The 25,149-nt window shown below is 47.3% G+C and overlaps 11 protein-coding genes across 11 annotated transcripts; 5 read left to right on the top strand and 6 right to left on the bottom strand.

Annotated features, from left to right (window-relative positions):
- Nucleotides 1-177: 177 nt before the first annotated feature.
- N7479_008869 (25S rRNA (uracil2843-N3)-methyltransferase) lies at nt 178-1,527 on the top strand (the record flags this gene model as incomplete). The annotated part of the gene is made up of 1 exon (XM_057256562.1): nt 178-1,527. One exon carries the CDS (start codon nt 178-180, stop codon nt 1,525-1,527), a length of 1,350 nt encoding a protein of 449 aa, XP_057104020.1.
- A 254-nt stretch (nt 1,528-1,781) lies between these two features.
- On the bottom strand, nt 1,782-2,687 carry phb1 (prohibitin subunit PHB1; the record flags this gene model as incomplete). Its single annotated transcript, XM_057256561.1, has 2 exons — nt 1,782-2,303; nt 2,367-2,687. 2 exons carry the CDS (start codon nt 2,685-2,687, stop codon nt 1,782-1,784), a joined length of 843 nt encoding a protein of 280 aa, XP_057104019.1.
- A 208-nt stretch (nt 2,688-2,895) lies between these two features.
- N7479_008867 (ubiquinol--cytochrome-c reductase subunit 8) lies at nt 2,896-3,585 on the top strand (the record flags this gene model as incomplete). Its single annotated transcript, XM_057256560.1, has 4 exons — nt 2,896-2,927; nt 3,104-3,129; nt 3,294-3,471; nt 3,525-3,585. The coding sequence occupies 4 exons, from the start codon at nt 2,896-2,898 to the stop codon at nt 3,583-3,585; spliced, it is 297 nt and encodes a 98-aa protein (XP_057104018.1).
- A 542-nt stretch (nt 3,586-4,127) lies between these two features.
- N7479_008866 (spermidine synthase) lies at nt 4,128-5,285 on the top strand (the record flags this gene model as incomplete). Its single annotated transcript, XM_057256559.1, has 3 exons — nt 4,128-4,158; nt 4,244-4,810; nt 5,005-5,285. The coding sequence occupies 3 exons, from the start codon at nt 4,128-4,130 to the stop codon at nt 5,283-5,285; spliced, it is 879 nt and encodes a 292-aa protein (XP_057104017.1).
- A 636-nt stretch (nt 5,286-5,921) lies between these two features.
- On the top strand, nt 5,922-6,908 carry N7479_008865 (uncharacterized protein; the record flags this gene model as incomplete). Its single annotated transcript, XM_057256558.1, has 1 exon — nt 5,922-6,908. One exon carries the CDS (start codon nt 5,922-5,924, stop codon nt 6,906-6,908), a length of 987 nt encoding a protein of 328 aa, XP_057104016.1.
- An 865-nt stretch (nt 6,909-7,773) lies between these two features.
- N7479_008864 (uncharacterized protein) lies at nt 7,774-8,517 on the bottom strand (the record flags this gene model as incomplete). Its single annotated transcript, XM_057256557.1, has 2 exons — nt 7,774-8,020; nt 8,081-8,517. 2 exons carry the CDS (start codon nt 8,515-8,517, stop codon nt 7,774-7,776), a joined length of 684 nt encoding a protein of 227 aa, XP_057104015.1.
- Nucleotides 8,518-9,606: 1,089 nt separating this feature from the next.
- Nucleotides 9,607-10,932, bottom strand: N7479_008863 (cytochrome P450 monooxygenase; the record flags this gene model as incomplete). The annotated part of the gene is made up of 3 exons (XM_057256556.1): nt 9,607-9,831; nt 9,894-10,764; nt 10,832-10,932. 3 exons carry the CDS (start codon nt 10,930-10,932, stop codon nt 9,607-9,609), a joined length of 1,197 nt encoding a protein of 398 aa, XP_057104014.1.
- Nucleotides 10,933-13,229: 2,297 nt separating this feature from the next.
- On the bottom strand, nt 13,230-14,474 carry N7479_008862 (lactate 2-monooxygenase; the record flags this gene model as incomplete). Its single annotated transcript, XM_057256555.1, has 1 exon — nt 13,230-14,474. The coding sequence occupies one exon, from the start codon at nt 14,472-14,474 to the stop codon at nt 13,230-13,232; it is 1,245 nt and encodes a 414-aa protein (XP_057104013.1).
- Nucleotides 14,475-15,027: 553 nt separating this feature from the next.
- Nucleotides 15,028-16,009, bottom strand: N7479_008861 (acetate uptake transporter family protein; the record flags this gene model as incomplete). Its single annotated transcript, XM_057256554.1, has 3 exons — nt 15,028-15,348; nt 15,405-15,576; nt 15,645-16,009. 3 exons carry the CDS (start codon nt 16,007-16,009, stop codon nt 15,028-15,030), a joined length of 858 nt encoding a protein of 285 aa, XP_057104012.1.
- A 2,438-nt stretch (nt 16,010-18,447) lies between these two features.
- On the top strand, nt 18,448-21,596 carry N7479_008860 (uncharacterized protein; the record flags this gene model as incomplete). Its single annotated transcript, XM_057256553.1, has 8 exons — nt 18,448-18,579; nt 18,635-19,146; nt 19,201-20,270; nt 20,322-20,620; nt 20,669-20,739; nt 20,784-20,873; nt 20,922-20,948; nt 20,993-21,596. 8 exons carry the CDS (start codon nt 18,448-18,450, stop codon nt 21,594-21,596), a joined length of 2,805 nt encoding a protein of 934 aa, XP_057104011.1.
- A 369-nt stretch (nt 21,597-21,965) lies between these two features.
- On the bottom strand, nt 21,966-25,025 carry N7479_008859 (uncharacterized protein; the record flags this gene model as incomplete). The annotated part of the gene is made up of 6 exons (XM_057256552.1): nt 21,966-22,224; nt 22,298-23,435; nt 23,487-23,760; nt 23,815-24,408; nt 24,456-24,525; nt 24,604-25,025. 6 exons carry the CDS (start codon nt 25,023-25,025, stop codon nt 21,966-21,968), a joined length of 2,757 nt encoding a protein of 918 aa, XP_057104010.1.
- Nucleotides 25,026-25,149: the final 124 nt, after the last annotated feature.

The following is a 25,149-nucleotide window of genomic DNA, read 5'->3' as shown; positions in this document are numbered from 1 at the left end:
AGTCCAACAGTCAACTTGAACGCTGGGCCCTTGAGGGTTTATAGGTCCAGGGCTTGATAGTGGAGGCGCCGATAACGATAAGGAAAAAAGTGCAAAATTCCACCCCACGTTGGATTAAAGATAGTCACATTCCTTACAGAAGACCAGACGAAACGAGTTTATTCTCGGATATATATAATGCCTCACGCCCCACGTCAGGGAAACCGCAGGAGGTCCCCAGGTCCGAAAGCGAAAGCGCAAAAACCAAAGCAAGCGCCGCCAGCAAACAAACAGCACGCCAATCGCAAAGCCGAACTCGAAAAAGCCAAAGCCGACGCCGAACAAATTGAGGAAGAAGAGTCTGGAGGTCTTAACCTTGTCAGCACAATTCCTCTCACTCTCCAGCAACTGCTCTTGGACGTATTCAAAACAGCCCTCCTCGGCAACCCAGTCGCAGAATCGGAATCTCCAACCCAGGACACCAACCCCGCTGAATCACAAGCCGAAAATAAAGATGAACAACTAGACATTAAATCTCTTATCCAGACAATCAAGGGCCTTCTCTACCAGCGCGATTTCGACTCTGCCTTCACCGAGGCAGGCGAGGATCTGCTGCGCGCCTATGCTTTGCGCTGGAGTGCGTCCCGATCACTGGGATATGCGGGCCTATTAAAGGGAGTTTTGACCTGGATGAAAGAGGAAGAGGAAAATACACGAGGCCGTGCTAGAAGCAAGAATCCCTGCACACGTGTTGTGTCAATTGGTGGCGGAGCCGGTGCAGAGATCACTGCTCTTGCAGCTGCATGGAGAGACATGGGCTCCCAAGCCCAGTCGCTCGAGGAACGTGTTGCCAAGGTGTCTCTTGAAGAGACAGAATCTCAAGATGAGAAGAAGACTGAGGTTGAAGATGAAGATGTCAGCGCACCCAGTCTGTCTGTCATGGCTGTCGATATCGGAAACTGGTCGGACGTTGTTGAGAGACTTTCACGAACCATCACTTCGTCTGATGTGCCATTTTCGCAGACAACAAAGTATCGTCCCCCGTTGCTGTCGGAGAAAGTGGCCAGTGAAACATTCTCAGTGGCTTTCCGTCGCGCAGATGTCCTGACTCTTCCCGAAGAGGGCCTGAAAGAAATTCTCCTCGGCCCCTCCTCATCCCCTCCTTTCACTTCTATCCTCATTCCTATCATGTTCACTTTGAATGAACTCTTCTCTACCTCCATGCCAAAGACTACCGGTTTCATGCTCAAAATGACGGAAATTCTTCCTGCTGGTGCGGTGCTTCTGGTTGTTGATAGTCCTGGCAGCTATTCGACTTTGAAGTTAGGAACAAAAGGACCAGATGGTGAACCACAAGAGCGAAACTATCCGATGAAGTTCTTGCTTGACCACACGCTGCTGTCTGTGGCGAAGGGTAAGTGGGAATGCGTATACACTCAGGACTCGAGGTGGTGGAGACGGGACGCGGTGCGTCTGCGGTATGATGTTGGCGAAGGAGCAGGCTTGGAAGATATGCGCTTCCAGATGCATGTGTACCGGCGTTTGTAGATCTGATGTGTTCTATATCACGATATATAAATACCCATTAATGAACAATACGATTGAATATTCCAAAAGAAAGAGAAGGTGTGGAGTGAGGTATGGTATTGCTACAGATAAGGTGGTTTAGTTCAGACCACTCCAAATTCACGCCACGAGGCCAGGCTCGCCCCAAGTCGCGGCAAAAATTGCGATTAATTGGTACATTCAATGAGTTGTGAAAAACGGGGCCCATCAATCCCCGAAACAGCCATATAGCCCCCCTAACTCCGCAGACCCAGCAACATGCTAGTGCCCTTGTTTCCATCCTTTCCATCTCCTCCACCGGGCAGGTAAGTGACGTTGGGGTTCGAGGACAGAGTCTGGGCGATCTCCCTGCTGGCCTCGATACGACGAATCTCAATCAGTCCGCTGCCAGCCTTGGCGACGGCCTTGCTGATAATTTCGGCACTCAGGGCTTCACCCTCAGCGCGGATAACGTTGGCCTGGCGCTCCTGCTCGGCACGCTCGACGATGAATCGGGCTCGCTCGGCATCCTGTTGGGCGATCTGCTTCTGCTCGACGGCCCGCGTGAACTCCTTTCCGAAGGTCATGTGTGTAATGGAAACATCCTCGAGCGCGATGTTGAACTGTCCGGCACGCTTCATCAAGTCGGTACGGATACGGTTGGAGACAGCCTCACGTTGTGTGATCAGCTCGGCGGCGTCGAACTGGGCCACGATGGCCTTGAGGACTTCGTTTCCGATAGAGGGGAGGACACGCTCATCATAATCGGTACCGTATGACTGGATAGCTTTGGGTTAGTCTTTTGGTTGGGTAGATCTCTGGGGATCATAAGAGATACACACCTGGTAGATCTGCGGCAGCTTCGGCACCTCCGGGCGGTGCAACACACGCAGCGTCAAGCTGACCATCTGCAAATCCTTACTTCCTGTCGTGGTTGAGATGTTACGAGGCTTTGTGCGGACATCGTAGACAATTGCGCGTTGCAACCAGGGGATCAAGAAATGTGTTCCTTCGTTGACAACCTTCTCTTGCACACCAGACACTCGATCGAAGATGACAGCTCGTGTGCCGCCCTTGACATCGTAAAGGGAATTTTGAATCAGCATACCACCAATAGCCACGGGGAAGGCCAGGCGATAGACATTTTGGAGCATTTGAGCCATGGTTGGAGGTGGAGGGCGAGTTGATGAAGACGGATGATGGAGATGATGTCTGCTTTTCCCGTTGCTCGCTCTGAGTGTTCCCGATTGGGTTTAGTGCCCATCTTCCCAAACCTCCAACTTCGCCCGACCTTCGTCTTTTCCTCACTCATTTCGCTAACCTCCATACCTATTCCACCCACTCCTCTCTTTTTACCCGAAATCATTCACAATGGGTGGCTCTGTGGATCCTAAGACTGGACAGTAAGTCGTTTCGCGTTTGCTCCTGGTGTAGTGGGTTGAGTACCGGCCTCCCGGATGCGTTACCCGCCCGGCTACACAATGCAATCCCCAAAAGATACCAATTGAGTCGGGTTTTGATGGAGTAAATGGCTTCTGCGTCTTTCATTCAGTCAACTGACATTTTTTACTTGCTATAGCTTCATCGGCAACTGGGGCGAGTTCGGTACGTTTGACAATGACCCTTGAACCTTTCATACGGACCCGACGCATGCGCAAGACACCGACCCCCCATGCGATATGGAAGATCGCGATAAAAAATGGAGCCAGATCCCGACGAACAATGCAGGGGAAGGCAATTCGAACGGATCGCTAATATCCATCTTCTAGGTTGCCCGACCCCCCAGCGCATCGCCACCTACTCGCTGTCCGCTAACCGTCAGCGTCCCTTCGCCGGTGCTGCCCACGCTGCCATCTTCAACGTCTTCCGTCGTTTCCGTCACCAGGTTCTCTACGTTGTTCCCCCCTTCGTTGCCGCATACGCCGCCATGAACTGGGCCATTGAGCGGTAAGAACGCCCGTAGGAGCCGCTTCGATCGGTGCGCTAATTTGATGGTCTAGCAACGAGTACCTCAACTCCAAGCCTGGCCGTCTTCTCGAGGGTGGTGGCGAGGAAGAGTAAATTATTTGAATTTGTGTCTTGGAGTGAGGTTGGATTGGTATAACAGAGCATGATACACCCAAGACTCTGCAGTTTGGGGGAGCTGTATGCTTGTACAGTAACTAGAAAGCAATCGACCGTTTGATTTTCCTCTTATCTGCCATCCTTTTGCGCTTGAGGGGTCATTTTCTTCTTATAGTCGAAGTCAAGCTTGAGTAAGCGTCTTTCTAGGGCTCGCTATTGGTCCCTGAGGTGTCCATACTCAATTGTGGGCATAGGGGATGTCTACTGGGCCGAATTGCAATCAATTAAGGACTAGTAAAGTCAACCAACATATATTACCTATACTAGAAGGTCCAGCCCTGTTTCTAATGATGTTTAGGGGATGGTTGGTGGCAGCTCAGTGGTTCCCCACTTGAGCCGAAAAGAAACAAAAAATTCGCCCAAAACAGCCAAACTTCCGCCGTGCCCTTTTTCTTCGAATGCGTCGTCTCTCCAGACTCTCTTCTTCTTTCTACTCAACATCTTTTTTTCCTCGTCGTTTCTCTTCTTTCACCATAAAAATGAGCGAACTCACCCACCCCACCATCCAGGGTATGCCTTCACTCCCCCTCCATTACCCCGCCTTCCGGTCAATTTGCTACACAAAACAACATATGATGCTGATATTCATTTACAGATGGCTGGTTCTCTGAGAAGTCCGGCATGTGGCCCGGTCAGGCCATGAGCCTCAAGGTCAACCAGATCATCCACCACGAGAAGTCCAAGTACCAGGATGTCCTCGTCTTCGAGAGCAGCGACTACGGTACCGTTCTCGTCCTGGACAACGTTATCCAGTGCACTGAGCGTGATGAGTTCTCCTACCAGGAGATGATCACCCACCTCGCCATGAACTCCCACCCCAACCCCGAGAAGGTCCTCGTCATTGGTGGCGGTGACGGCGGTGTCCTCCGTGAGGTCGTCAAGCACGCCTCTGTCAAGGAGGCCACTCTTTGCGACATCGATGAGGCTGTCATCCGTGTTTCCAAGAAGTACCTGCCCGGCATGGCCATTGGCTTCCAGCACCCCAATGCCCACACCCACGTTGGTGACGGCTTCGAGTTCCTCAAGAACCGCCAGAACGAGTTCGATGTTATCATCACTGACAGCTCCGACCCAGAGGGTCCCGCCGAGAGCCTCTTCCAGAAGCCCTACTTCGAGCTTCTGAAGTCTGCTCTTCGCGAGGGAGGTGTTATCACTACCCAAGGTTGTTCGTCACTTTCTTTTTCTCTCTCGCCCATTCCCTTTCGTAGAACAATCACTTTTTGATTGCTTATTCCCTTCCCCATTCTATCATCCCTCCCAAAAAATAGATCAAACGCTAATTATCTTTCGCACCAACGCCGCAGCCAACCCGCTTTACGGGCTCGGTTTTGCGGAGCTGTGCTTTACATATACCAGCCGAGAACCAATGGCTCCACCTTGATATGATCTCCGAGCTTAAGAAGTCTTGCAAGGAGGTCTTCCCCGTCGCCGAGTACGCCTACACCACTATCCCCACCTACCCCTCCGGCCAGATTGGCTTCATGGTCTGCTCCAAGGACCCCAACCGCAACGTCCGCGAGCCCCTCCGCACCTGGACCCCCGAGGAGGAGCAGAAGCTCTGCCGCTACTACAACCAGGATATCCACCGCGCCAGCTTTGTCCTGCCCAACTTCGCCCGCCAGAAGCTCGGCAACTAAGTGTTGTGAACTTTTAAAAAGCTTTTATGGTCTTTATATCCTCGTGACGATATTGAAATGAAATCATGGATTTCCGTACATTTGATTTTGTAGATTTGTTCTTCTTGTCCCTTCTTTCATGTGTAATCCTGCCTTGCGCTGCCTAGATGTTTACTATAACCGTCATTTTGCAGGTGAGAGCTCATTTTGAGGTGGCCGAAATTCGGACCCTAGGATTGTGGGTTTGCTATTCAGATCTCTCATTCTGACCAAGGATTTCTTCAAAAAATCTCTCGCGACACTTTTCCGCCTCTTTTTACAACAAGGCACAAGACAGCGGTTATTGGATCCAAATCCTCAATGTTCGGCTCCCCCGGGTCTCAGTGTTCAACAAACAGTACGACGGCAATTTTATGCGGCGATGATCCAATGTGCCTATTGAGAAATAAATCTTCATTGGACGTCGAGATTTATAGCCTTGGAAGCTCTGCGGAAACGAGAGCCGGCCCCATTAAAGGCGATGTTGATAGGGCACCCATCTATACGGCAGATTTACATCATGGCTTTTATTCATTTTTCCTATAAATATTCACACTGTACGGCAATGTAGATTGCTGGGTATTTCACTTGCTCTCAATTGACCCCCAATTCATTACAATGAAGATCTATGATACTTGCATTCCATTCACCGTCTTGGTCTTCCTAGCATCCCCGATCTCCGGGCAGGAAACTCTCAATTTTACAAATGGCACGAGCAACGGCCTCGTTGGCATCGTACAGGGACCAAACCTGTGTACTTCAGATGACATTGCCAAGATGGACGTGAGCGGCTGTGCATGTCCATCAACTTTCCCACCATCACCCACTGACCTGGTCTGCGTTACACCGGCAGGACAATGTCCTATCACCTGTAACCCTCCGCCACCCGCATCACCCGTGATGCCACGATCAGAACTCTCTCAATGTTACTCGGGCTGTGTCGATGCCAACTCCGAATGCAACGGCTGCTACATCTGGTTCTCTAGTCTGTGTCGGTGCATTCGCGACTTCCAAGCGGGAACACAAACAAATTGTATCGCCAGCCCTTCAATTAGCGCTGGCCCGCCTCAGCCCCACCAGTCCCCTTCATGGGTAGTGCTCGGTGGTGGGGACTTGATTACAACTACAGATTTGATACCGGGCATTCTGCAATTAAGTTCAGCTGCTGACGTGGACGGCGGCTTCCGGCTTGGTCAGGATACACTCAGAAACAGACAGATTAGGGATACGGGAACACTGGCGATAAACAGTGTCTCGACCCGCTCTGAGGAGCAGATTCATATCCATGTCTGTGATCATCCTGGTAGTACGGTGCGTGGTATTCTTGATCAACTGCATCGGGATAATTTCAAGACTACATCGTCGGTCGACTTGTCTGCCCTTGCTAGACCGAATGCTGCTATGTCTTGTCGGGTGTCGCCTAACAGGGGTGAAGACATCAACTTAGGCCGTGATATTGTTGATTGGCTGCAGCAGTATGTTGGCACAACGACATGTGCTCAATATGATGTTGGCGCTGGAGTTGTTACTGATACCAATGGTTACTCTTGGGCTTGTATCACTACGGGTCATAGGGCTGCTGAGAATCTGTTTTGCAGTGATTGAAACCGGATGATGAGGCGTTTTGCTGAAGGAAGTATATCCTTGATATTACTATCTACACTATCTATCCTCAATTACTTTTACTCTGCCAGCTCACGAGGTCAACCCACCGTCCTGCATCTCGATCAGCACGGCGAGGACGCGACACCTTCTCGTCAACCAGGTTGTGTAGCTTTAATCCCCTAAATGCTTCACAGCAATTGCTTCCCAATCGTCAAATTATTGCTTCGAGCATAGCTGCGGTGTGATTTTGTACAAGTTGTATTGTAGGGGCCTGGGAGTTGATATACTTGATTCGGTGCTTGTTTCTGCACGCGCTCTACAGCACCCGGTCGTAATCCGCCGGGGCACTTACCCCATACAATGGGGCATCCTTTGAGTATTCCATCTTGTGTCTGTCAAGCTGTATCCGATGTGAAAGCCGGTCTTGCTGTGGCCGGTATCATTTAGTGCTATGTTTTGTATCCAGTTGCCTAGTCATTTAAGTCCTCTTTTCTCTCTAGTTCATCTGATCATACCAAGTCCGTGAATCTCGTAGCTGGGTTGATCAAAAGCCCGTCTAAATCACGCATGCCATATGCTCCATTTTCATCATCATCAGAAATCAGTACTGGCTTCGGCTCATTCGGAAGACGACTGGTGAAGCCAAGCCACAACAGTACTCTAGCGATCCTTGCGGCTTTGATAGTTTTGATAGTTTCATTGTTCACTCCATTTTCTTGGCTGAACGTGCTCCAGAAGATCTCATCCAAAAGGCAATAATCGTCATACCTTGACCAGCCATGTTTCAAGTGGATCTTGCTTATCAAACGATCATGAGCATAGAGATTTATGCCGAATGGAGCAATCTCAGCTTCAGCCCAATCAATCACACCGAGCAGATTGCAAGAATTTTCGTCCACCAGCATGTTGAAGGCGCCAAATCATTGTGTAGTAGCACCATGGGAACTGAAAAGATGGCTGGCAACGAGTCAAGAGACTTCTTGATCAATGAGTGGAATCGAATTGGGAGAGAAGCAAGTAACAAATTCAGGTCTCTTTCGTACTGATGGGTTAGGCTCTCGCGATACGTTTGATCAACATCCTGAGGACCTTTCCAAGATAGAGCAAAAAATCTATGTAGAAGACATATAAACAGCAATTTTGTATATAGCACATGGAGATGAATCACATACTTTGCGTTGTCAGCCACAATATTTTGGCGCCAGCGAGAAAATTCGAGTGAGTTTTCAGGTACATCACCGTTATGGGCTAGGATGAAAGCCAGGTGCGAGATGCCTGGCATTCGGTTCATCACGTATATGTAAAGCGGCTCTTTACTCTCATGGGGTTCCCCAATCTCTCCCTTGAAAGAGATATGGAGTGTCAAGGTACCGTAAATGGCTTTGACGAGGTTCATAATGTCCATGTTCAGCGCTAGCGACTTCAGACGATACTGCACGACAAATTCGGCGTTTGGACCAGCATAGACGGTATAGCTACACACACCTTGCACGTCGACTGGAGTGACATTGCCACGAAGATGCTTACTCGCATAGTTGTCACAGGCCGAGCGAGTCGTTGTAGTCTTCTCGAAGAATGCGGTAATTTCTTCTTCAACCTCGTAATTCATATCGCTGGTGGTCGTGGTTTTGCGTTTGGAATGTTTGAAAATGGAGCTGATTCAGTGAATGAGCCATCAAGAGAAGAAAACCAACTTAACAAAGTAAAAGAATGACTAGAGGAAGAGCGGTGTGCTGAAAAATAGGAGCTGGGGGCTAGTTTGCCAACCCGGGTCTTATGCATGAGACAGCTATACAACCACTTTTAGAAGTGGGAATTTCTGCCAGGGAAGATGAGTGCTACAAGCCAATCAGCTGAAGTAACCCGCACAAGGATCGCGCGACTTGTGATCTCTCTGATTCTCCTTTGAGCTGGCCCGGCTAGGCACTCACCTTGATTAGACAGGGCGGGGATCTAGACGAGAATTACCTCCTTTGGTTGACCCCGCACTGGCCCTTTCTATTGAATATGAAATATATTTTATTTGGCTATACTTATACTCGTGAGTGGGAATATTGACCTCCTAGAACGTGAAAATCACCATAGAAGCATTATGCAGCACCTGGAGGCTAGCGTAGCTTACTGCTCTTTTCCTCTGGCTATTCCCCTTCAATTTATATGGCTCACGGTTGAATCTGCCATTCTGACGTTTTTATGCAGAGCCTAGATGACACTTGCTCTTCGATTGTTGGTTATAGTTTACATACACCGGGAAAGTGTTGAAAAGCGAAAACTCACCAGAACGTCCCTGCTGGTGCTGTAACTACTTCGCTGGAGAATTTCAAGAGATATGTTATTTCGGTAAAGCTTCAACCTAAGATGGTTTGTCATTTGACCATCTGCTTCATGGAATATACTTAAGCTAAATTGCACTTTCGTGCGGTGTTCGAGACGTAACCTTTGTGGTCAAAATAAGCAAATTGTCTACTTAGAATGTTCTGACAGAGACCTTATAGTTTGACAATTTATGGTTGTCAGTAGTATGCAACTCTCTAAAATAATAAAACCGAGAATTTCAATCTCCCAACAGCCACAGTTGGCATAGACATGCTGGCAACCCATAATATCAACTCCTAGGGCCGCCTCGCACCCCCTACACACTGACAAATTTATTCCGCGATGAGACTTGAAACTGGTACCATCCCGTCTCTTGGAACAACTATTCAGCGGCTAAAATACTACTGCTGCTGTGGTCACGATTGATGTTCCTCTTCACGGATGTAGTTTCTGTCGTCCGTGGCGATGGAATATAAACTCCTTGACTCGTCGAAGACCGCTTGGAGATTGTAACCCACATATCAGTCCAGTGTCCTACTCCACCGCCGACCGTAAACTTTGCAGTTGGTTTACTGGGCACGACTTCAAATTGGAACTGACGTAAAAACTGCTCGACATTAATTAGGCTCAAACTTGTTGGAACAGGTCAGGCAGGAAAACAGCACATACCTGCAACGGGCCCTTGAGCAATTCCATCATTGCAATATTTTTCCCGAGACAAACTCGGGCTCCATACCCAAACGACAAGTCGTACTTTTTATACAACGTTTCTCGCTCCTGATCCAGCCAGCGCTCCGGACGGAACTCATCTGCATCTTCACCATACAGTTCGCGATCTCGATGGACGATCCATGGATGAGATGTGATCTCTGTTCCTGCCGGTACAAACTTTCCGTAAAGACTCATACCCGGTGCTGACACACAACGCGGAATGATAGAAGGCGCAGGTGGGAGAAGGCGCAAGGTTTCGCGAATGCAAGCAGTGTAATATGGAAGATTCTCGACAACTTCACTGTACTGGGGCATATCGGATATAAGACCGTTCCGAGCTGCCGAGTCGATCTCTTCCATTATACGCTTGTGCACGTCTGGGTTAGCAAGCAGTAATTGAATTAGTGATTGGAAAGTTGTTCCGGTGGTATCAGCCCCGGCGATTAACACAATCAGCACCTCTGCACGGACGTTCTCTATATCTAGAGGCATATCATCCTCAGTCCTGGCATTAAGGAAGGTCTGAAGGAGATCGATCCGACCAAGATCTTTGCTTGTTTGGAGATCTTGTAGGCGCTTGTCGATGAGTTTATCGCGGAAGCGCATAAGAACACCGATACCCGATGGATGACTAGGTGAGGCAACGAGGAATCTCTTCAAGGGTGTTGTCTTCACCCATCTTGTGAAGGGATGTAGGCGGCTAAGAACTCCAAAGTGCGGAAAACCATTGCGGACACCTTGGATAACACCGCCAACATCCTTGCCTTGCTCGACAAAGCCAAACGGAGCACCAAACCCAATGTCACTCATGATATCATATGCGATGTAACTGCCATTTTATTTTTATTAGCCCAAAAAAACTAGACATGTGCCTAATTAGATTTTGAGGTGCTTACTAGGCCCAGTATGTAAAGTCGAATGTAATACCAGTTTGAACGAAGTTCACATCCAGCGTGTTCAGCCAGTTAGTGATTCTATCATCAATCAATGGCTCCATCTTCTTGACGTTGCTGAAACTGTACTAACAGAGTTATAAATTGATAGGCCCTTGTGTAATAGAGGATTTAAACTCACAGGCCCCGCAAGTTTCTTTTTCAAGGCTGCATGAGCTTTGTGTGATCGAATATTGAACAAACTCTCGGTTTCTCCAAGACTTCCAGTAATATAAAATTCCGTTTTGTCTGCATTACGGTGGTAGATATCTGGAAGTTTTTCGGGGTCACTGACCAACAAAAGTGTAGGGGTGATTCGTACAACAGGTCCTGATTTTTGTTCCAGTTGAGCAATGAAATCAATGAATGCGAGGATTTATTGTCAGCCAAAACGAAACGAATATATCACTAACCATATTTTCGAGCTAAGGCATATATTGTCGGTACTTCTGTTCGCATCAAGCTATGCCATGCAAGCCAAAGCCTGGTCACACCTCCCCAAAAAGGTCCTGGGAAGACGGAGAGAGGATGAAAGAAATGATAATACACAATTTGATAGGCAAATTTGAGCATAAAAAGGGTTAAGAAGCCTAGAATGATCTTTGGAACTGTAGACATGGACAAAATGTCTTCCCCAAACCCCATTGTTGTGGTTAGTCGTCAACCGACCCTGAGCTCGTTGAGGACAAGAATAATCAGATAAAAGTTTTTGGTCAAGCTTATATGAGAGCGCCAATGCCTAATCTCGTGATAAACTGTGAATTAACCAAGGAAAAGAAATAATATTTTACCGCGGTTAGCCTCTGCAAATTCATTACAGATCCATTGCAAATTCTAACAGCTCTAGTGTCTTTTATATACTAATGTAGCCAATTTGAAAGGTACAAACCCGATTTCACGGCACTAAGTTCCCCATTATTGAAGCTGAGTACTTGAAGTTTCGCCACCAAAAGCCGCTTTTGGCCTATCTATAAACCTTCAAGCAATCCTCAGTTTTACTACAGGATGACCACGTCTGTAAGGAGTCACTAGCTGAATTGCAGAAATCTTGCAATTATCATTTTCTATGTATTAGATCAAAGCTTTCTTTTCTAACTGTTTTTTAATTGGTTTAACTGGCCCTCCTTTGATTGGTCATTCTATCATTTTGTTATAATTTTATACTCCCATGATAGATCTATCTATATGTAGTTACTACTCCGTTTATTTAACACAAATGCAACCTCGATAAATAACAATTATACGAATTCAATAAAACGGAACTTGAAGGTGGTATTATAATTACTTATACCTTTATGACCATCAAATGCCCCAACTAAGGGTTGTGGCAGGAGATCCTGAGGAGCGTGATCTGCCGGAGAATTGGAGGGTGGTGGATAGGTGTTCCCCCTTGGCAATCTTTATTACTGCCTGAAAGTACCTGTGAACATGCAGAGAAATCTATTGACAAGCTTCCATAGCTATAACAAAATCGCGATCTTCAGCTCTTCATTATCAAAATTCGATGAGAAACGAGAGGCTGAACAAATATATTATTCGTTAGCGTTTTTATGGCGAATATAGGGGGTGTCAATACACCTTTGACACCCCCACGTACATAATTTCCTGGGGACCCAGGCATCATCTTACCTACTATTCAATCTCGTGGAGGTCCGTGTTATCTCGTGGAACACTGTTGCATCCTTTTGGACCCTTCCCCATTAGACCACCTCAGACTTGAGAGGAGAGTCTGAACACAGAGCTGCAGTCAAGATTTTCAACTATGCTGTCACACCCTACTATGTAAGTCCGAGGAGCATTCCAGATACTAACCGATGCGCTGGCGAAAAAAAAACCTCAGAATCTCAAGCAAGTTTCTAAGATTACCATTTACGATTAAGGATATGATCTGGTGCCTGTAGTATCCTGAAATAAGCAGCTGTTTTTTTTTTTTTTTCAAGGAAACTTACGCAATGAAATATCTGTCCCACCAGTTTGTGCTACGACATGTCGATCTTGGGAGTATATATCCCATCAGATGCCGACCAATATGGAATTAGAAGATGAAGAGGAAGAGGATCGGTTGACCACATTAAACTATGAGTCTCAACGGACAGAAGGCAGTCCCCAAACCTTATGCATAAACACTCTCACCTGAGCACTTCCAAGACTTGGAAGGTTAGAACCTTCCTCACTTGAAACGCACCTTCATAACACAAATTCCTCCGGGTTTACCCTTGGATTTTAATATATCTATATATAGTACTCGGCTATAGAGTATACGAAAAGTGAATCTAACAGACTCGAAAACGGAATTCAATATATTCGAACTATTAAAAATGGAATTTCTATCATACATCATAATTGCCCAGTTGTCAGATCTCTAGTTATCAGTCCGACGCAGTACTGATCGATTAAGATGCTCAGGAGATACCGACTTGATTCCTGACAGGTGGAGGGTCAGGTTAAGATCTCCTAGGAGACTCTTCAGCACATGGCGTACTCCCGCCTCACCTTGAATGGCCAACCCATAGATGTATGGACGACCAATCAGGACCATCTTTGCACCAAGCGCTAACGCCCTTAGGATATCAGCACCGCAGCGCACACCCGAGTCAAAGATAATTTCCAAATCATCTCCCACGGCGTCCACAATCTCCGGCAAAACATCCAAAGACGCAATACCTCCATCTTGTTGTCGACCGCCATGGTTGGAGACGACAATTCCTTGGACACCACATTCCACAGCTTTCTTCGCGTCCGCTACCGTCTGGATTCCTTTCAGAACAATTGGACCATCCCAATGCTCCTGAAGGAATTTAAGATCTTCCCAGCCGTGACTAACACCGGGGAATACGGTATGCGCCCACTCTGTGGCTGCAGTTTCGAGATCCTCCTCGATGGGTTTCCCATGCTCTTTTTCAAACTTGCGGCGGTATACAGGGTCAGAGAATCCTATTGCGACACCGATGTCGTCTGGACGAATGAAAGGATTGTAGGCGTTGTTGAGATCGCTAGGACGCCATCCAAGAATGTACGTATCCAAGGTGACGACCAACACCTTGTAACCCGCTGCCTTCGCTCTTGACAACAGGCTCACCGTGATGTCATTGTTCTCATTCGTAGGCCAGTAGAGCTGGTACCAACGAGACCCATCCCCATTGGCCTTTGCAACATCTTCGATGTTCGTGGCGGATGCGGTGCTGAGGATGTAGGTGACATCTTCTTTCTCAGCAGCCTTTGCACTCGCCGTCTCCCCATCCGGGTGGAAAATCCGCTGCACGCCCACCGGTGCCATTGCAATCGGATAATCGTACGTCTCGCCAAAAAGCTTGGTTTTTAGGTCCGGGAAGTCGCTCTTGACCATACGTGACGGCACGATCCCCCATTTTTTGAAGGCTTTCTTGTTGTTGTCGTCCGTTTCACGGGTTCCGGCGGACCCCCAAACATATCCGTATGAATCTGCCGAGAGGCGACCTTTGGCTAGGGTTTCCCACTCGAAGCAGTTGAAGGTGATCGAGGGTTTCTGGCCCTTGCGACCGGCCTGATACACATCGTTTTCATATGTAAATGGAGTGAGCTTGGCGGTCGGCTTGTTATCCGATTGGTTGTCCTGTGGAGACGTCATGGTTGGTGAAGCACACAGAAAACTGAAGACAAATGGAAGTAATTGGCACAGACTGTGAGTAAATATGAAAGAAACTAGGGAAGATAAGCTGCTTTTATAATTTGCAGGGCTATGATGCTTGAAATAATGGGGCTCATCGAAATCTATTTTAATTGGTGGGTTCATAGGTAGAAACCAGTACCATCGGCAAGCTCGGTGCTTAACGTTAACGCATATTCGGCCGAGATACGTCATTGAGTGGCCTTTTCATCACTGTTGAACATTGAGAAGCCATCATCCACCATGGTCCGGGGAGCAATAGAGATATTCCGGCTTCTTTGTTGCCACAGTATGGATTATTATAGTGAATTTGTTAATCCTAGATCTTTTGGGATAAAATTGAGTATGCTAGCTCTACTCACATGCACATGTGAGTGGCTAAGGAGCTTTCTAATTGGGCTCTGTAAATTTTATCGGGATAATTATACAAGTCTTTAGTGTTTATAGTATGGCCAACCCCCCCCCCCAGGCTCCGGGGGTTTCCCAGAGCAGTTTCCCAAAATCCAATCATACACTAAACAACAGCAGAAGCTTCCTGTCTGGAAGCCCTTCTTTTCTCAGACCACGGGAAGTGAAAGACAGGAATGATGAAAAAGCTGTTGCTGTCGTCCGCGATACCTGCCAAGGCAGAATACCACGCCAAAAAGGCAGCAATGAGAGCAAATAAACCGCCAGCTGTGAGGATTTGCGGATTAGGCATTCCCTGAGAATCGCGATGGAGGTGTCCAATCCCAAGTAGCAAGAACGCTATATCTACAGAAAGGAAAAGGGAAAAGAACACCGCAGTGGATTTGACAGTGCACGTGAGGAGCAGAAATGTGAACACAAACCAGCCCTAGGAGTTGTTAGGCATGATAATAAAGCGTGATTTACATGAGAAAAGTTACTTACCATAAGATACAACCCATACGAGTCATAGAACATGTCGGTTGACCCGTTATCAGCCTTCTTAAGCTCTGACATGATTTGGAATCCAGGGGTAAAAGTGATGCCTAGAGAGATCCAAAAGCCTCCGTATGAAGATAGAGCGGTAGCGCCAAATGTGTTTCCAGCAGCCATTTCCCTATTAAAAAGACAGGTCAGTCAGATTTAGGTCACTTCATAACGCACATGCAATATGAAATTACTTACCACATGCCAGCGAGAAGCTGAACAAGCCCGCCATAAGCATATGCAACACCAACAACCATATTAGGCTCTGTAATATTCCGTGTGCCCATGTTGATACACCCCAGTACAAATGTGGTCAGGGCAAAGCCAGAGAGACCTAGGGGTGCTGGATTTGCAAACTTTCGAAGCTTGGGCGTCCGATAGAGACCTGGCTGCAATTCGCCTGCAAAGGCAGGCAGTCGGGACTCCACAGTATTCACGTGTGCTAGTGGACCATAGTGTTCAAGATGGGATGGTTGAAGCTCGTCCGGTTCGATATTGGTGGCAGTCTCATTGTTGGATTTCTTCCCTTGACCGGGGTTGTTGGGATTGGAAAGAACAGTCATAATTGCTGCTTCTTGCTAAGCGTAATTGAGAATATTTTTGCTTCCAAGATGAGTGGGTATGACAGATCTTATAAATTGTGAGATTGAAGTTATAAAAGGAGCATAGGATCTTTGATGAGAGGTAAGATCACATATAAATACTAACTACAGGATTCTACGTTGTGCGCACCCCTGGAGAAACGATCTAGGCACCAATGCGGGGTGAACCATTACCCCAGGTGAACACCGCAAAACAAAGACACTGCGGCAGAGCAGGTGAGCTCTTTCGGTATAGGGGGTTGTGGGGTAGGGGTGCATTTGTTAAAATGCGGGGACCAAATTCATTGTGCGCTTTCGTGGTGACTGGCGAAGAAAGCTGCTCCCCACCTTGCTGATTGACACTAGTCTCGGCCGAGAACGACACAATTCTGTTTAACAAGCATCGGCCGAGAACTGCGCTCTAGTTCACCGACAAAGTGGATGTGGCATGCGGGTGTGGGTATAAACCCCAATCTATGTACGCATGAGAGCGACACTCTTCTTCAAACATCAGCAGGCAAAGGGAGCTGAAAAAAAACTACAAAATAATATGTATATTTGTAGAGGGGCTCAAAGATCGAGAAATCTTTGAACACAGATAAGCTTTGGAGGCTGATTTAACCATAACATTAGGTAATTGCCAAGGGTGGGGCACCCGAGGAGAAAACCTTGGAATGAGCCACTGGTTAGCTTGTAGATTCCAAGTTAGCTCTAGGGTGATCTCGCTAAAATAATGTATCTAAAACTCATCTGTCATCCAGGCTCTGATTAGTTGGAAGATATGCGATGAAGCTATAGCGGATTTGGCATGCCTCTGAGGGGATCAGCAGCATCAACCACTCACAAACTACATATACTAATACCCTCGTACTTGTACATCAGGGGCTGGCCCTGTAAGTGGTTGATGCTGTCGATCCCCTCAGAGCTACGGGTTATAGTAGAAAATTTGGGCTGGCTAGGGCAGATTGGAAAGAATGCCGAAAATCAGAGACCGCTCAGACAGGATTTTTTTACGCTCTCCATGATTTTCTTCTCTTAGATGCACTCAATAATAACATATGGAATATGGAAGGAATTTGGGGTAAACTTTTGGGGTAAATTTTTCCCCCAACAAATGCCGGCATAAGATTTCAGTTTTTGGTCTAGCTTACGACGCGTGGTCGCTCGTTGCCTACTCAGGCCGGGCTCAGCATTGCAGGTCGGTTACGAAAGGCTTCAATAGCTCCGGAGGCTTGTCTACACGTGCTAAATTGCTAAGTCATAGTAATTTGACGAAGAAATCAACATGGGTTACCGGGGTTTTTAGGCCCCAAAACCGGGCAAAAACTATGTATGACCCGCGCTGTATAAAAATAGAAATCTACTCGGCCGAGAATATGTTCGAATAGGTATCGGACATGTATCATTATTCCTTGCCAAGGCACGGCTGTTGTCACGGTAGAAACATCTCATAAGAACCGCAAAGCTTTCCTTTCTCTTAAAACTACTTCGTTCACATCATAACGCAAGAATTTGAGAGACGGGGTTATCATAATCTCTACTCCTACAAGTACCAACATTCCGAACGCCACGCCATACTCGATTAACCGTCAAGGCTGCCCAACCCGTCGCATTCCCTAGCTGCGAATCTGAAATATATATCGTGAGAGTAGAGGGCACATGACCGCCCGTTGGACTTGATCTTCTCGAATTGGAACCTTGGAAGCTGGCAGAGCAATGTCTTTCCGCTGACGGCGCTTGGATATGTTGGGCTCTTCCGGAGCTGGGGATACAAATGACAACATACACGCCGCGATTACAAAATGTGGGAATGTGCCTTTGAAATTGGTGAATTCGAAGTTTCAATCTTCAAATTGAATGAGAGACCATTAGATTAGGCCCAGCCGATTGAACGTGAGTAGAAAATTGGCCATTTCTCTCACTGTTACTCGTCTAGACGCTGCTCTACGTCAATCCATCATTGGACTTCATTTCAGATACAATTCCCAAGAAATTGCTAATTGATGACAATTGGCGTATTAATTGATTGGTGTAGCTACACTTCCAATCGGGGTGTGGTTATGGTATATTAAACCAGTGTTGCTTTACGAATTCAGAGTAGTTCCTGCGTCTGGAGAGCTTCAATGGCTACCAAGAGCCTATCATCTTGCTCCAATAGAGTTTCTTGGCTTTGTAGGGCAAACTGCCGGCATATGATGGAGTAGGTAGTTGAATAATAGTGTGTGTTGTTGGTTGTGGTGAAAGGTTTAAAAAGGTTTAGGTGGGGGATTCGTATTGCTGAGTAATAATTTCCCCAGACTGGCTGGATTGTTCCACGCGCCGGATAATTCTTCGATTATCCGCGCATATCACTTTCACTTGGTCACTGGATTGCACAAATGGCAAGACGCAGATAAATTGCCAACCCACGCGCGTCGAATATGCCGCCTGAGGCGAAATCTTCCAACCCGTCTAGCACCACCCAACCGCGAGGGTCGCCGCCGCAGATTACCCGGAAACGTGTGAGCTATAGCTGTCAAACATGTCGTCGGCGCAAAGTCAAATGCGACAAGGTGATCTTGGTTTCCTTAGCCCATGATAAATTGCGAATTTAACATTCCTTTTCAGATACTTCCAGTATGCGGAAACTGCACGAAAAACAATACCGAATGCATGTACGACGCGGAACCACGGCAAGATGACGCTCGATCCAGTCGTACCCGCCGGGTGAATAAAAACAAACGGCGGAGACAGATTGAACAGGAAAATACAGACGAGCCGACCCATGACCATTCGAGGCCTGCGCCATTATCAAATGTGCAGAAAACAGATTTGAGCGCAGTCGAAGCTCATCTGGCTCAACTTGTATCGCTTGTTGAGCGGCTAAAGAGGGATAACAAGGCTCAAGAATCAGCGGAGGTTCAAGCGCCTGTATCAAAGCCTAGCGCGGAAACGGTACCCCTGGAAGAAGGCAATCTTCGCAGCAAATCGATCGCGCAACCGGGTAGTCCGCTCAGCGCTGCTGCTGAGTGTAGCAGCGATGAGTTTCCCATCCCAAACGGCCAGACTACAGATCTCGTAGATCCACTGGAAACTTCAAACCTAGGCCACATGTCCTTGGGCGATGGCGGGAGCTCAAGGTCAGTATCGACACACTAAGCTAGAGTGCGTTTGGATGTCTAACTTTGGCGTAGATATGTTGGAACAACGTATTGGGCTTACATTTCCCGTGAAATGGAGGAGCTCAATCAATTGCTCGGGAACCAGAATCGGTCGCATGACTTAACAGCACGTAGTGATCATATCGCAACTGATTCGGTTTCTAGCGAGCAAAGACAGCGGAAGGAATCGATAAGCAGCCAAAACACCAGCCAGGCCACGCGCTCTCCCTTTCCATTCGGCTTCTCAGAACCCATCCAGAAAGCCGTTTGCATCCCATCGCGCCATTTCTCGGTGAATGATAAAGCGGTGGAGCCAGATACTCTTAAGCATGTTCCGACAAAATGGCAAAGCGATATCCTCTACAGGGGATTCATGTCAGGCGTCCACTCATTGAGTCCTACTATTCACCCTCCGATGATCTTAAAACTTTACAACGCCTTTTGGGACTGGTACGACTGCAAAAGTTATACGGGGGAGCCGTGCCCCACTCCTTCTTTCATTCCGCTCTTATACGCAATATGGTTTGGAGGCTCAGTTTCGATTTCCATGAGAACAATGGAGACAGAGTTCAATACTTCTTCGCGAGCTATCCTCTCGACAAAGTATAGCGAAGAGGTTACTTGTTGGTTGGCGAAGATCTCGTTTCCCCACAGTGTCACGCTTCACGGTCTGGCAGCCTATCTCATTGCGCAGACAATTTTGTCAAGAGAGGAAGAACCCCTGGCGAGTAGTTTGTTTGTCAGTTTAGCAGTGAGAGTGGCGCAGACCTTGGGGTTACATCGCGATCCCTCCCATTTTAATATCGACCCATATGAGGCAGAGTTTCGACGCCGATTGTGGTGGCACATCATGCATATGGATGGCGTTATCGCGATGTCAAGTGGGCTTCCGCCATTGCTGACCGATGAGACTTACTGGGATGTTCGTGAGACGAGCGAGGTCAAGGACACCTTAGTGGGTACTGCCGAAGCCAAACAGTATGAACAAGCGGTTGCCTGTGGCCAGCGACCACCCGATAATCCAGACGACCCGACTGTCTGTGGTGGGCCGTCGATGGTGAACGTGTATTATTTATCCGCAAAGGGCAAATGCATAATGGCCCGTGAGTGATCTTAGGCCTAGACCTTAGGGGCATGGACTAACCTTTTCGCAGAGTCTGTTCGTAGAATACTAAAAATCCAGCTGGGCACGAAACCCTTAACAAGAGGGGATATGGTGGAGCTCCGCTCCGTCCTTCACGATCTTCAAGTCAAGCTCAACTCCATCATAAGCAGAATTCCAGAGACAACTGCAACTGAAAAGTCGGCAGCGTCTTCAAGACGAGCTCCTCGTTCCCCTGCGGAGGAACTGCCCATTGAAGGTCCATCTGGCTGCCCGGAGCAATATCACTCAGTAGTCCTCGTCGCGTTTCATAAATGGGCCAGGATTATTTTGTCGTTATTCATTGATAAGGTCCTCTTTTTTATGCAGAACTCCCGTTCGGCACTAACACGGATGTAGGCATTTTGTGTTGCATACCAACCATTCCTCAGAAATCCTCGAAGTCGAATCTGGCCTGTAGCACGTCAAAGGTAAGCATCACGACCCATTGAGCTATTGAATCTAATTGAAATAGTGCGCTACGGCATTGCTACGCATTCATGGAGAAGTTTATCCGACTGGCAACAGATCCCGACTTTCAGCCGTTCCAATGGGGCTGGCCAGGGTGAGAATTCCAATTTTCTAAATAAGAATTCAACTGACTATCGCCAAGGAACCACCAGCCCATGCATGCAATGATGTATGTCAAAATCTCGAGTTAATAGCCATGCTAACTAGATCTAGGATTATTCTCATCGACCTGTACGAACGACCATATAGCCCCGAAGCCTCCGTATCACGCGGCTTTGTCGATCAAATCCTATCGCTTTCCGGACCAGACGGGGGCGTCGTAAGTGGCGGAGATGACATTTTCATACAGCGTCCGTTAAGGAACGGCGGCCGTGAAGCCTGGGACATGATCCGTCGTCTACGCCAAAAGGCCTGGCAGAAAGCCGGTCTGAACCCGCAACTGCCCCGGATGGGACAAGACTGGCCAAGCGAGTCTGATTTTGCAAATGCGCCTCATTTCCAATCCATGTCATCCACAACCGCGACTGCACCTACTAGCGCGGCGTTTGCTGCCGACTTGGCCTTTGCTCGTTCCTCCGCACGTACTCTCCCGACCACCCTCAACTCTCCTACGGTTCACTTCATGGACACCGCTGATCCGAATGTATTGCCCGCTTCTGAGCGCTCTGCCCCCTTCATGATCGATCCGAGTTTCAACTTTGACTGGGTTGAATGGGATAATATCTTTGGGCAATCTTTACCCGTCGCGGATGAGCTTATGGAACTCGATCACGTTACGGGACTTGCGTTTGCGGACTTGGAAAATGGTGATACGTGACGAGCATAAAGGGAGACAACTAAATATCCTGCTGGGTCTCGTTTCTCGGGCTTTGCATTTTAACAGTACGCCTTTCTTCTTTTTTTTCTCCCCACTCCATATGAAACGTAGTTTTCCTTCTCTTCCACTCCTTATTTTGCTGTGTGTTCTATTGTTCTTTGTCTCGTGGTATGCGCGTTGAATTTTTCACGCCCTGAGATTATGCAATGTGCACTCAACTCCAAATATCGTGGTAGAAACCAAGTACTATATATCATTCGGTGAAAAATCCAGACATGCTAGGGGACCGGTCTGACACAATTACATTGTGTTACGTGTTACACTAATACTGACTCCAGAAATGTATAATGTAGATAGCAATGTCTGACTCTATGCACTGACTTCACGCACCCTTAAGCCAATAAGCAGAGATGCCCTGTCATGGACATCACCCTCATCCAGTTCCAGATCAACGCCAATTCGTCTTAATTCAATGGAATATTCCTCATCGTAGGGATCGCGTTGGGAGAGAACATCGATCATACGAGTATACCAGTATCCTTCCAAAAATTCCATCACAGAGAGACCAAGATCATCGAACTTGATCTTGAGTTCATCGAGAAGTTTTTCGAGTTCCATTATTTTTAAACTTCTCCTCGTCACGAATCTCTGCAACCTCTTCACCTGCTCTACTTTCGAGCTTGTAGCAGTCCGACCAATACCCTTCTGTTTCGATGCAACACGAATGGTTCAGACCCAATGCATCAAAGGTCAGAAATCGGATCACCTCCCAGCCAATTTCCGTATCTTCTCTGGTCCACCAAAGGAAGAATTGGATTAACTCTCGGAACCAAAAGCTGGGTTCTTCAATCTTGTGGGTGGAAAACAAACGGACGATATGTCGTAACAATACCGACATCGTAGTACACCCGCCGGGAGAGCACGCGCAGACACATCCATCCTGGACAGAAGGAAGGAGAAAACCCTCCTTCCCGGATTCCAAGACATTCTGTTTCCAAGCTCGATATTCTTTGTGGGGTTCTAACTTGAGTCGACTGGAATAGATGACATTGTGCAAGAAATAATTAATAATCAGCAACCCGAGAGAATGTGCTTCACTTGCACTGGTTCCTGATACTTCCTGATATGGATCCACACCTTTTGAAACCAGCCAAGCCATTCGCTTTATACCCTCTCCCATATCGTCAGCTCCGATCATGAGAGGCATAACCCCTCGGGAGTCTAGTTGGGTAACGCCCTTGAAGCCGCTTTGGTATAGTTCCTCTAGCGTCTCAGCAGAGAAGAGTGGGAAATGATAAACAGATTCTTTATCAAACTGTAGGGTTAGATCAATGGATATCCCTCGGTCTACCAGTCGGTCATATATCTCCTTGGCGTGTATATCGAGTATTGAAGTTTCGCCCGTCTTCTCGTCTTCTGAGATCAATTTCGGAAGTTGACTAGTGGGGAAATAAGCCTTGGCCAAATGCCAAAGTCTCTGATAGCGTGCAGCTAATTCATTGATGAGAAGTGATTTTATTTTGCTGCTGCCTTCGACACTTTGGCATTCTGAAATACTCCACCAACTCAATGGCCATCCAGCGTCGAGGAGAAGCTTGATGGAATGATAAGTATCCTCGTTGTCGTTGTCTTCAACATAAGGGAAGCTATAATGAGGGGCATTTGGAGTTGCGCCTGCTTCTATTAAGATCTGAATCCCTTTTGGCCACCCAAATGCATAATCAATCAAAGGGTAACCGTGTATTACGTCATTTGGGGAAGCTCCTGAGTTGAGGGCATCTCTTAATACATCTTCCGACTCTGTGAGAATTGCCCACACAATATTTGGTATTTTTATTGCTTTTGAAGCAAATTAGTTTAAGATTCATCGAATAGGAAAAGAGAACATACAGTCATCTCCTCGGGAAATCAGGTCCCGCATATCCTGTTTCTCGACTGGAGAACGAGGAGGGTAGATGGTGAGGAAAAAGTCCAGTTCGGATAGCCGCGATCGCAAAGCGTATTGCCCGAAAAGAGCGAGGTCATTCCCAAGATGGGATAACACAAATTCTGACCCATGGCCTGGCCTGGAACCACAGTCCAATAAGAAGATGAGAAGTCTGGAATAGTGCCCCATCCGATCCATCGGATCTGACACTCCGATCGGAAAATAAAGGAAAGCACACTATATTATGTGAGATAGAGGATTTTCTGGGATTAGAGGATATATAGCACCTACATCGAAAGTTGAAATCTCGGTCTTGGAGGAAGTCCAAGTCACTTCAAATGGAGTTGCCTTCTGTAGATCGAATGCTTCTTGCAATTGTTGTATCGTGCGATCGATGGCTAATCCAAACTCATCTGTTGTTACATATTTAATCCTGTCCAACTCAGATAAAATACGGTATCCTTGACTATCATCTTTGTGCACTAAAGGCTGTAAATATAGCAAAGGGGCAATCGAATACCCCCCAGCTCCCCTTGTGAGCGAGAACGAGGCTCGGATAGCAAGGCCTATCATAGTACTACAATAGGAGTAAGATAGCTTGATGACTTCTGTTTGCTTGTAGAGTTGGCGTGAATGAGATTTAGATCGAGTCTTCGCCAGATTGCAATTCTGGCAAGTAGTTGATGCTCCACAGGCTGTTTTTGTTCTGCATGAATACGAGCAGGTTCCACCATGGTTGGTTTCGACAGAAGTGGTGTTTATCATTTGGCCAACTTGCATGCCGATTTGCAAAGATGAGCTCAACTGTTCGTTTTGGGCATCCCATGACTGTAGTGAGCTTGGCGGTTGCATATATTGCCTTGGCTGATCTTGGATGGCCAATTGCTGACATCAGTTAGTATGACCCTGAGTATGGGTATAGGAGGGAATACCATTTTCTGTATCTCTCGAGTCAAGTTCCCCATCGCCATCAGTGCAGTTCGACTGCTTTGTGCCGAATAGCTGGTATTTAGTTAGCACCGTTATATTATTCTCACGAGCTTGCTTCAACTCCAAGCAGTCAAAAAGCAACAAACTCACATATGTAACGCCGTATTGAGCATTCCCTGCACACTCTCTAGATCACTTGCCATGTCACGTAACCCATCCTTTCGGAATGGATATGCCGCCTTTTTGATCTGGGACCGGAATGGGTCTGTGTTGGATGCGGGAGATGAATATCGATCTACCGCTCTCTTGAGCCGTTTCATCGCATGTTCGATGCTCTTCATCTTCTCTTCAAGGTCGCTCGCAATGACAGGGTCAGCAGTGCGGATGTCTTCGATCAGTTTTTCCAAATATCTCAGTGATACACAAAGTCCATTGGCTTTCTGACTGAGATTTTGGATATCATCGTCGAAACCCCGCCATCTCTGGCAATATGAAACAATCTCCCCACAGACTTGCAGACCGAGTGAGATAATACCAACAGCGCTACCGGCGGCAGAGAAAGGATCAGACATGATGGGACAAAGTGAAAATTGGAATGTGGTAAGAGTGACATTTGGGGGATGGGAGGGTTGGGGGGATGTTGCTTTTTCAAAGGCTTAGGCAGTGCATAGCTGGTACCGCGTGTCGTGGCGCCAA

The sequence above is a fragment of the Penicillium vulpinum genome, assembly GCF_028829585.1.
Source record: "Penicillium vulpinum strain IBT 29486 chromosome Unknown utg000004l_segment0_segment0, whole genome shotgun sequence".
Classification (NCBI taxonomy): Eukaryota; Fungi; Ascomycota; class Eurotiomycetes; order Eurotiales; family Aspergillaceae; genus Penicillium; species Penicillium vulpinum.
Note: the sequence above shows the minus strand (reverse complement) of the source record. Positions and strands in the feature narration are given on the sequence as shown.